The sequence below is a fragment of the Prosopis cineraria genome, unplaced genomic scaffold (genome assembly GCF_029017545.1).
Source record: "Prosopis cineraria cultivar Desert tree isolate PC_DT_omini unplaced genomic scaffold, ASM2901754v1 PC1, whole genome shotgun sequence".
Taxonomy (NCBI): domain Eukaryota; kingdom Viridiplantae; phylum Streptophyta; class Magnoliopsida; order Fabales; family Fabaceae; genus Prosopis; species Prosopis cineraria.
In genome coordinates, this window is record NW_026555332.1 from 41,565,693 (window position 1) to 41,577,752 (window position 12,060).

General features: G+C 33.4%; 1 protein-coding gene across 1 annotated transcript; it reads right to left on the bottom strand.

The window, feature by feature from the left end:
- Positions 1 to 2,105: 2,105 nt before the first annotated feature.
- Positions 2,106 to 5,446, bottom strand: LOC129308003 (glutathione hydrolase 3). Its single transcript, XM_054948961.1, has 7 exons — positions 5,051 to 5,446; positions 4,226 to 4,545; positions 3,542 to 4,060; positions 3,150 to 3,385; positions 2,817 to 3,081; positions 2,579 to 2,716; positions 2,106 to 2,495 (listed from the first exon to the last, which is right to left on the bottom strand). Exons 1-7 carry the CDS (start codon positions 5,151 to 5,153, stop codon positions 2,220 to 2,222), a joined length of 1,857 nt encoding a protein of 618 aa, XP_054804936.1. The 5' UTR covers positions 5,154 to 5,446; the 3' UTR covers positions 2,106 to 2,219.
- Between the last annotated feature and the right edge of the window lie 6,614 nt (positions 5,447 to 12,060).

The following is a 12,060-nucleotide window of genomic DNA, read 5'->3' on the forward strand; positions in this document are numbered from 1 at the left end:
GTTGAAGGTTTCAAATAATCTTTTGCCAGTGAAAATACCAAGAATGGAAGTAGTTTGATTGATGATCCTTAATCGGACATTTAAGAAGACTAATGTGATCCTTGGTCTTTCAATAATTTTGCTAGAAAATTTAAGAAAAGATTTGATTATAAGGACACCGGCAGGGCGGGAGGTTCGCAACTTGCTGCGTACAGCACCAATCGCAAGAAGATCGATTGAGTTCTTTCTTTTTGCATGGCAATATCCGACTACAAGTCTACGACCACCTAAAATGAAAAAAGTTTTCCTTGAGTTGATATTTAAATTATGCATCTAGCTTTTCTTTGGGAAAAGCACGGTGCAGAACATGGAGTAATTTTAAATACAAAGGGGGACCTTAAATTTTGTTTAAAAATAATAGAAGTTGTACAATGAGAATTTCCAAGTACGTTATTCCCAAATTTTAAAGTTCCCATACCAATACATGCATACATACATACATATATATATATATATATATATTTTAAGATTACTCTATGATGTCAGGACGTGTAGACCATAAGGTGAGTGAGATCGCTTCAGGCCTCCAAAAAAAACTCTCTTAATACTCTTTTTGTATATGAGGGGTCGTATATGTCATTGATATTTATATTATTATATATTTAATTATAGATTAAAGAGAATAAAAACTGTTGAAACTTTAGTCAGTCCTAATATAACATTAATTATTAGGCCAAGCCTATTATTTACTTGAAAAAAGAACAGTAAAATCTATAATACACTAATTTTATAATTTGCAGTACATTACTTCAACTCCTTCTCAGTCTCACTTTCCTTTTTCATTTTAAAGCCTAAAGCATTGCCAAATATCAATATTAGGGTTGTGTGTAGCTTTAGACCATCAAGACAGCAATTTTCAACTTCGTTCAACTTTTATTTATAATTTATATAATTATTGTTAGTTTTTGCCATTAACTATATATCAATATCATCAGTCTTAATTATATCTTTTTGTCAAAAATATATTACCACCTCATATTAGTGTTAATATTTACAAACCATCCCAATATATATATATATATATATTGAAAGGGACAATTTACATGTTAAGCTTTACTAATAATTTCACTTTAAGCCTCACAACTTCTTCACATTACCTTGCATGGTCTGCAGCTATCATTTTCTCTTCTTGTACTTTCTTTTCACCATTTAAAAAAAAAAACATTAGTTGAGTTCTAAGGATTTAGTAGGGTTAAGATAATTTTCACAGTTTAAAAAGCGTGCATAAATAATACTCACATAACAAATTACTACTCACATTACCTATTACTAACCAACAAGATCATCATATTAATAGTAAGGAAGAAATCAATGCTTTCATGAGAGATATATATATATATATATATATATTTACTAATTAGATCAACTTTGTTGACATGACTTTAGTTTTTTGATAAAGTGATCAAACGAATTTATCAAATTATAAGTTTGTTGAGAATATTCGGTAAAAGCCCATTTGCCATTATTATAAACGGGAAAAGGATCAGAGAGTTTGCAGGTTTCTTTTGACACTAGTAAACATGCGAATCGTCAGCCATGTTGAGGTAATATCCCAGACAAAAACTGGAGTGGCCGAAGACAGTGATCCATTGTTTGGTTTTGGTTGGAACAGAAAGATCCTACCTCCCAAATGATGGTTATGGTTTGCTGTGTTTGATATAATAGAATTGGACATACACCAAGATGATTTTATGAGCTCTTTTTATTTAGTTTTCATTTCAGTCAATTTAGTTTTCAATTGGCTGATTTGTGTTTGAGGTGGCTAAAGCCCTTTTTGTACTATTCTTTGTTTGATGCTCTCGGTTTTTGTTAATTTGATATTTAACCTTTCGGGATTTATATCATTCTAGTTATTTTATTTGGATGCCATCATAACACCTAGCACCCTTCGTTAGTTTGAAATGTTAAAAAGTACTAGCTTGTTTATGATTTATAAATAAAACAATATAGTGATTTGCTATAGATTTTAGATTATGTTTATTGTTATCAATTCATCGTTTTTTAGTCTGTTATTTGGATAATTAATCTTGAGAAGCAAGCTAATCCGAAATTCTGTTTGGTTCAAATTATAAAATTGCAACCGACATCTATCCACTCCCTTTATGTGTATTTTCAAACATTGTGCATAAATGTCTCCCCAAGTTTATATGACTGCATGAATCTGAATTATTGATGGCCAATTAGATGGCAGCTGGACTCCCACCCTTTCTAGGGTCGCTTACAGCAGTCAGGGTGCCATGTTTTGTATAAGAATTGGTGTCTTTACTGATCTTCCTGTTCATGTTGATAGGGGTTTTGAGATCTTGGACTATAAGCTGAGTGATGGCTAATGGTGATTGGGCCTCTTTCAGCTGATGACCCTTGTCTTCCAGGGAATGCCTTATTTCCTCCAAAACCTCAATGTGGTCACCATCAGGAGCAGTCAAGTTCTCGTATCTGATTACATTGGGGATAAGCTGCATACCAAGAACACTAAGTTCAGTGGTGATTGGCAGCATCATGCATAGTGTTTTTCTGGGAATTAGAATATAGTTCTCACCGTGTGATATATCCTTGGGCTCTGAACTGAATCCAGAGGATCCATTCCCAGGACAAAATGGTTTAGAAAAACTTGAATCACTGATGCGATGATGAACAAGCCACCGCTGCCTCCAATAACTCCAACCAATCGATCGTCCTGCAAGAGGATCATAACAATAAGCAACTGGTGAAAGAACACAATCAATTGCTATCAAATTGCAGCTGTGCGCAAACCACAAGATGATGACCAGAAATACCTTGGTGACGATGATGGGAGTCATGGAAGACAATGGTTTCTTGTTTGGTCGAATAAAATTTGTTGGAGCTGGAGGGAGTTTTTCAGGTGATACATAAGTAGGCACTGAGAAGTCATCCATCTCATTGTTGAGCACGATACCAGTAGAAGGAGAAAGCACACCAGCCCCAAAAACCCAGTTTACAGTTGTTGTCAATGATACAGCGTTTCTATCAGCATCCACAATGCAGAAATGGCTTGTTCCATGGTCTCGGAGTTGAGCCCACCTGCCCACCATATGATGTCAGACTTAACAACTTCTCGAGTAAATAAGGGGAAGTAAAGTGGATAGCACCTGTTCATATAGTACTCTGGAGGGAAAGTAGTGTTGTCGAGTATCTTTTGTTGTATTTTCTTAGCAAAAGAAGGGGAAAGCATGTCTGATACAGTACTCGTTATGTTTTCAAATTCAGGGTCGCCCAAGTTCATTCGAACAGCAAATGTGTGTTTGAGAGCTTCTATCAGCCGATGAACACCAAGCTCCCCTTTTACAGCATCTGGACTTCCATAGCTGTCTAAGATATTCAAAACCTATTCAAAGTAAAGAAACCATGAAGAGCAGTCCTTGAACCAAAACAAAATATAGTATGTTTATTCGTGAGGATGGTTAAACTCGTCAAGGGCTGCTATGACATACTTCCTGCAGAGCAACATGGAAAATAAAACAGGACATAGGAATATACCCACCAAAGAAAGAGCAAGTGTTCCGCTTGAAGGAGGAGGCATTCCATATATGGTATATCCCATCACATTCACTGTGACTGCGTCAGTTATTTCCACCGTGTAATTACGTAAATCTTCCATTGTTAGAATCCCACCAGCTTCTCTCACATCCTTCACTAACTTTTCACCAATGGTTCCATTATAAAAAGCTTGTGGACCTTGTTCTGCCACTACCTCTAAGCTGTGTCCAAGTTCCACGTTATAGCACGTCTCCCCTGTTTTTAACAAATTGCCATTTGGAGCATATACATTTCTCAACCCGGGATCGTTCATTATCCTATCTGCATATTTAGCTATGTAGTTTCCAAGATAAGGCGACACATCAAAGCCATGTTTAGCAAGGTTTACAGCTGGTTGGAACAAGGCTTTCCATGTCAAGCGTCCATGCTGCAACCAAGCTTCATGAAGGCCAGCTAATTCACCAGGAACTCCCATTGACAAGGCACCTTGGCTTTTAGCTTGGGGATTGTTCTGATACATATTCTGTTTCGTGGACATTCACAGTTACACAAAAGTAAGTTACCTTCTTGCAGAAATTTATATTAAGCATGATTCATATCTTCAAACCACATGTTCCTATTGATTGGCCCAATTGGAATGTGAGGTTTAACAGCAACAATAGTTTCATAGACAGAGTTGAATCCAAACCTGTGAAGAAGCTAAAGGAGCAGTTTCTCTCATGTCAAAAGCTTGCGTCCGGGCAGAAGATCGCACGACCATGAATGCCCCACCTCCTATGCCACTTGATGTTGCATAAACAACACCAAGGCATAATGAAGTTGCCACTGCAGCATCAACAGCATGCCCACCACGCCTAAGAACTGAAGCTCCGATTTCAGAACAACGCGTATCATCGGCTGCAACAACTCCCAGCTCGGACTCTATGCTATCCTGTTGATTGGCTTTTATTCCAATATCATGTTTTTGCGCCCAGAAGTTTGTGTTGCCTTTGGTTACAAGTCCCAAAACTGGAAAACAACAATTTCAAGCATTAGGTCAAGTCGGCAAATACGGTAGTCAAAGTGCTCCTGTGAAATGACGTTGTGGCATATCTTTTTCTTATTCTCGTGTCATATCTGACAGATTGGGTCTTCACTAATTAGAATCAATCAAGATTTTCCAGTCATAATTTGGTAAGAGATCAAAATGTAAGAACTACGAGACTCAAGCTTCCTTTCCCAATTAATTTACGTCCCCGCAAAGTGGTCCTCATGAATTCTGAATCTTCATGTTTAGCCAGAACTATGCATCAGAAATCTGTAAAATCGGTTATTATCGCGGATATAAGATTTCTTTTCACCTTCCCCGGCCCGGACAGTGTGAGCAGAAGTAAGGCTTCATATCAGCGTGCACAAAGATTAACACCAAGAAGGGTTGCACAGAAGTGAATTGTTTGTTATCTCTTCAATATTCATGAGTGCTTCAGAATAAAAAGAAAACAAGAAATCAGTAGAATAGGAAAGAAGAACGAACATGGGAGAACCATGAGAGCGAGAAGGAACGAGATAATTTTCATCGACTTCTTATTGCCTAAGCCACCACCTCCGAGCAGAGGTGATTCCATGGTTTGCTTCATGATGGGCTTGCGCTTCAGTGGGGTCAGTGCTCCGATAGAGAGAAGGAAACAGGAGAAAATGAGGATCGTTAGTGGTTCGACGCCTTGTGCAGGAAATGAGCTAAGCTTGGCTCATTACATTGGGGCGTATCATTCAGGAACTATATACCATAGTCAACGACTCGTGTGGATCCATTAACGCAGAGATGCTTTTACAGTACCATTTCAGCATCCCTTCAAAAATTAGCATCCAGAATCTTCAGCTGCCGCTCGGACCTGAGGCTTCTCTGATTGGACAATGCATAATGCGCTTTTTTTTGTTTCCATCGTTCCCTCCGGAATCTTTTAGTGCTTTTTTAAGACATTCATTGGCTGGAGCTCGTCAATAAACAATTCCAAATCAATATCAACGCATAAAATATGAAATAAATTTGTATAATAAATTACTCAAACAATTAACAAACATTAATTTATATAAAATAAAATTTTATAGAGAATAGAATTATTTATAAATTATGAATTTTCAATCAAATCACATATCACCCAGGAAATTAGGTTGAGTGGGTACTTTTGTATTTTATGAAACAAAATACGTGGAATTTTGGTGTCTAAATTTTCATTATTAATAAATTATAAATATTGTTACTGTTATTTATCTCAAATCGCAAGCAACATAAAAAAAATTAATCTAACTATTAATTTTTAAGATATATTTAGGCTGTAGGCCAATGAGCCCACCGTGCTTATTAAGATAAATTATATTTGTTGGCAAATTGATATTGATGAAATTTATCTCTATTGATTTCAATGTCAATCAAAATGTCCCCTTTTAACCTTCGGCTTTGTGTGACGTAACATTATCTTTTTTTTTAAAGGGTTGAATCATTTTCAGACTTTCACCTTTAGAATATATGGGAATAACTCTCGAAAGATCAAATTTCAAAATTTTAAAAAAATTCCGTGAAAATGATGGTTTAAAACCAAAGTTTGAGACTAAAAAGTTCTAAAATTTTAGTAAAAGATCAGAGATTGATAAGTAATTTTTTACACCAACATCTCATGACTTTAATATTCCAAAATTTACACCCTTCTAAAGTTTAACACTACAAACTTTTTTGTTGGAACTGAACGCTAATATTTTCATTAAAAGAAAGAAGGTTTATTAAGTAATTTGAGATTGACATTTTAAAATTTGACATTGACATACTCCAAAATTTGATACAGACTCAACTTTATATCATTATTAAATTTTGAAATGTCAGTGTCAAATGAATTTAAGTCTCAAACTTATCATTATATATATATATATATTTTTTCACGTTAGAAATTTGAATGTGCCAATAAGCAAGTGACAGTTATCCTCTCAAAACATGATTGAGACTTGATGGTGTTATTCTTACGTGTCAATTAAGATATTTTAAGATTACATTTGGTTGGATGAATTTGAATTTAAAATCTCACATTTAAAATTTATAAATTTTAAATTTTTTATTTAAATAATATAAAAAAATTTAAATTATAATATTAAAATTTCTTGTTTGAATTTAAAGCTAACTTGGACAACATTGGTGGTTTAGTCCTAGTCAAGGTCAATAGTCTAGTACAAATTATGGGTGACAACCTTATCTTGGTTGACTCTGGCTGTCTGAATCCAGATGACGTTAGTGGTCTAGTCTTGATTGGTAGCTGCAGCCTGATCTTGGTCTACATTAGCGGTCTGATCCCAAACAACACCTATGAATTAGCAAAGACAATTATAACAGTTCGAGGCTGCAGATTAGGCCTAAATGATGACAGCAGACCATTTCCTATTAATAGCAAAGATGGTGATCACAGATCAGTCTTGGATGGTGACGGAAGCTACGGATTGACACTAGTTGGATACGACGGACCAATACCGGATGATGGTAGCAAATCGACACTAGATGATGATACAAGACTAGCATTAAATGATGGTAACAACAAATTAGCACCAAATAGTGAAGGAGGGTGGTTGACATTGGTGGTCAGGTCCATGTCGACATGGACAATATGGTCTCGATCAGGTCCAGTAGTTCGGCTCGATAAATATTGGTAGTTTGATCCTAGTTGGAACCAGCTATATGGTCCCAGTTGGCGCCAACGATTAGGTCATGGTCAAAGTCATTTGTTTGACCCCAGGGTACACGGGTCATCTAGTCTAGATAGGCATAGAGCTAGGAAATGGGTAGGCTTGGCCCATAAGAGCCTGAGCCCTTAAGCCCAATTTCTCATTTTTCATCCCTTTTCTGAAACCCCACCCTTATTTAAAGGATTTAGGGTCGAGCTTGCAAGTCCTATTCTAAAAAATTTAGAAAAAATTAAAATAAAATTAAGCACTATAAATTAATTAAAATATTCTTAAATTAAAAAAATTAAAATCATTATAATCTTTTAGAAATTAAATAATAAACATTTAAAAAAATTCATTTTCAAAGCCCGAGCTCTTATTTAAACAGGACCTCCAAGCTCGGCCCTTTAAAACTGACTCTAGATAGGCATTAGCAGTTTGTTACCTGTCGAGTCAACCGTTCAATCTCCATAAACTATGATCTAGACTAGGTCAAAGCTAGTGGTTTGATCCTAGTTAGCTCCTATAATCAGGTCTCGATTGGCTTCAATAGTCCAGTCTTGGTTTGCTTCGGTGATCTAGTCCTACTCTGCTTTGGCCTTTTGATCATGGTCAAAGTTGGCTGTCTAGTCTAAACTAGCATTTCAATCCCCATCAGGGTTGGCTGTCCGGTCCCAGTCAAAGTTAGCCATTTGATCCCTGTTGGTGCTGGCAATTCGGTCTCAATTAGCACCAATGTTATAGTCCTGGTAGAAGTCGGCTAGAGGCAGCAAAGTTGAAGTCGATGAGCAAATGCAAGGAAGAGAGAGACTTTAATGGAAATTTAAAATAATAAAAGTTTAGAAAATATTTAAAATTAAAAAAGAAATTGAGGTAGAATTTAGATTTGGCCAAATCCAAATCCACATATTTTAATTACCCAAATAATAGATTTGGTTCAAATCTAAATCTACATGCATCTAAATATAACATTATTGTTTTTGAAACTAGGGAACTAGGGAATTGGATCCCATAATTGTAACAACTACTGATATTGGTGCTTATACTTACATGGCAAAATCTATGTTGTCTAATAAATTAAGAGTTTTGGAGAATATTATTGCAACTAAAATCATGAAACATTGAATTCAAATCTCTTAAATAACATAATTGAGTGTCCACCCCATTTCCGTCCTAAAATTTAGAGCTTTCTTAAACAGTGCATGCCTATATTATTATTTTTATGCAATATTATGATATTTTACATCTATCTTTCCTATTATAATTTTTGTATTATGATACATGAGTTTATATTATATAATATTTATGAATGGATTTATATTATTATATTATTGTTTTTACCCTTTTATACGATGCTCATTGTCATAGGAAATGGAGGAAGATTTTATACTAACAATGGGCAAGGAATTTGACAACGTACAAGAAGCGCGGAAATGTTAGATAGTTTAAGAAAGTTCTAAATTTTAGGTGAAAAATGGGATAGACATTTACTACATGATGCTATTTAGGAGACTTGGATTCAGCATTTATTGATTTTGATTGTAACAAGATTATCCAAACTATTGATTTAATGAATAGAATAGATTTTGCCACATGAATATAGGCACCCAATATCTATATAGTTGCTGTGGGCATGGGATCCAAGTCCAGGGAATTAGAGGCATGTTTTAATGGTCTTGATGAGCTCCAATTCATTTAAGTAGTGTTTAAATTAATGGATTTAGATTTGAGTGTAAAATTTAAAATTTTATATTTCAAATCTCATATTTAAAATTTATGTATTTAAAATTTTTTATTTAAATAATTAAAAAAATTCAAATAAAGAAGATAGATGAGTTGAAAATTTAAAAAATAAAAATAATCAGTTTATATCTATTTTTTAATTGATGAGAGTCGAAAATGAGAATTAAAAAAATATGAGAGTCATAAAAATATCAATAATAAAAATAAAAAAACAAGTGATTTAAAGTAATTGAAATTTTAAATCACTATTGTGAAAGAAAATTTTAAAATTATAAAAAAATTATAATAAAAAAAATTTTAATAAATTTTTATATATTTAAATAAGAGATTTGAATATACAAATAAAGGATTTGTATTAAATTTAAATTCTTATTACTCCAAGCGCATTATTAAATTATTTTATTGTAAGAAAATATTTTCATAGTGACGAGCTGACAGGTACAATCGTCACATGCAGGACATTTTGTACTTAGTCCACATTCTGGTAATGATTCAATGATGGTATCACGGACTATGATTTTACAGAACAAAAGTACTAATCAAATCAGATAATTTGCCTGATCAATGTTTTTCTTCAATTTTTCACCCAAAAAAAAAGAAAAATAATAGATAAATCTTTTTAAAATAAAAAAATGATAATTTATTCCGACGTGATGTGATAATATTAATGAAGTTTTAAGATATATTTTTAAAATTAAATTTTTATATAAAATTATTTTCTTTCACAATTAATTTTTATAATTCACAAATTTAATATAAACATTCGTCAGTTTAAGTTTAGTTTTATAAATATAGCACCCACGAGCACCACCGGCGCATGTTAGCCAACCCACAAGTCACTATTAATGACAACGAAAAAAATTGAACAAATATCACAACTTTTTCCAAAATTAATTAATAATATAAACATTTTTATTTGTGGGACGGCTATGGCTATGTGAAGCGCAGAAGCTAGGCTCGTTGTCAGAGTTAGATATTTTTGATCCATAAAACGTGTGAAAAGCCAGATGTAGTTAGATGAAAAACTTTTAAAACCATGCCATCAGGAACACTCTGGTAGTCATCATCACAGTCAGAGTCAAATGCTGAACCCAGGCCTCCTCAACAGTTCCAGGTGCTACACAAAAGCATTCCATTAAAAGGACGCAAGAGTGAAGATTATTAATAAACTGACAAAATCATAATTTTATATTAACAAAATTTAATTAATTTTATATTATTTATAAGTTTGATGTAAATATTTATAAATTTAATTTCATGTACTAATAATTAAAAAGATTTAAAAAATTAGGACTTCTTAAATTATAAAGGAGTACTAAAGTAATTTTATATATAAATTTAATTTTAATTTTTTTAAAAAATTTCATTGTTATTATCATATTTTACGAGATTAAATTATTATTTTTTGTTTTAGAAAAATTTTCTTCCATTTTCCAAAAATATATATTTATATATTGACTTAGTTTGCCAGAGAGAATATTTAATATTTTGGTGAGGCGACCGATGATTATATGTAATGCATGGCCTAGGCAAAACACATATGTCGTGAGAATGTATGAATGACTATGATTATTTGACACGCAGATAATTACGGTTAATAGTAATGCTGAGATCTAACGAATTTTTCAAAGTCTTATTGTTTCAGAACTGATTTATATATTTCGTGTTTGTTTTATCGCTTGAACTGAACATTTGAAAAGGTTCTTAGTCATTCTATAACCATTGTCCTTCACTATATCATGCATATTAAGTTTTTAAGGGGAAAAAAAAAATTAGATGAGTTAGTTTCCAAAAACTCATGAGAAATGAATTTGATATTAAAATTCAAAGAGTAAGTAGATAAATTTATAAATTACCTATCAACAAAATCTTACATTTTATAGAATGAACTCTGAGCTCGCGATTTTGATGGAACACAAATCTTGGTCTTATCATTTATCAATTAGACTGGCCCTTCGTTTACTCATGAAAAGTGTTGCTTTCATATTCTCATCCATTTTGAGTTTTTTTTTTTAATTTTTAAAACTAGCCCCGCTTTAGCTGAGGGAAAAAAAAATCAAAAGTATATTATTAAATTGAATTAGAGTAAAATTCGAACGAGAAAACATGGTATCTGAAACTTTCCCTTGCCTTTGTATCTCAAAAAAAAAAAGCTATGAGCATTTGATGAAGAATGGTAGACCGTACTTTGTTTTCGGCCACAACAGGAATGGTAGATAGTATTTAAAGGTACTGTGAGCAGATTTTTCTAGACAAAATAAGATTAAAATACATAAAATTCTCCTAAATTTATTTGAGTATCTCGATCAAAGTAATCACTCACCTTCAAATGTTTAAAATGAGCTTTTCTAATATGTGTTTGTGTGTGTCTACTCAAAACCTCCTATGATTAATAACTTTGTAAACTTAATTATTACACACAGGTGAAGTTTGACATAGAAAATATAATTTAATAATTTTTCAACACAATTTTAATAGGGTAAAATCATTAGCAACATTGTAGCAGGGTTGGGTCTTGCAAAAAGGTTAGTTTTAATGCTCACATTTAATATTTGACAAGATTAATTTTGACATGAAGACACGTGCATGCAATAATAAAAAAGATCATCGGCAGCTTGCAGATACATGATCTTAAAATGGCCATCTTACAGACGCTGCTCTTTATCGCTACCCTCACGACGGAGTTCATTATTGCCTTCCTCATGATCGCAGAGGGGCGAAATCTTCTTGTCATTTTCTTTAACGTGCACATGACGCTTTATCTCAGGACACCCCGAAAACGATTCTTGTAAGAGAGTTTTCATTCCATTGCTCGTTCTATTCCAGGAAAATGGATCACGGAGCCAGCAATGTTATCTGAATTAGTAATTCTTTTGACAACATTTCCAGCTTCACTGGTTTCCATCTTTGATTATTCTTCACAAATGAAACCACAATATGTTGTCCTACACACTCCCCCCCCCCCCCCCCAAATTAATAAACACTAATATCACTAATCGTAGAAGATTACAAGAAGGATGTAGCAAGACGGCTACTTCTTTCACCTTCCTCCTCCTTTGTTATCCAAGAAGAAGGATGGCTAAAGGTGCAGTACCC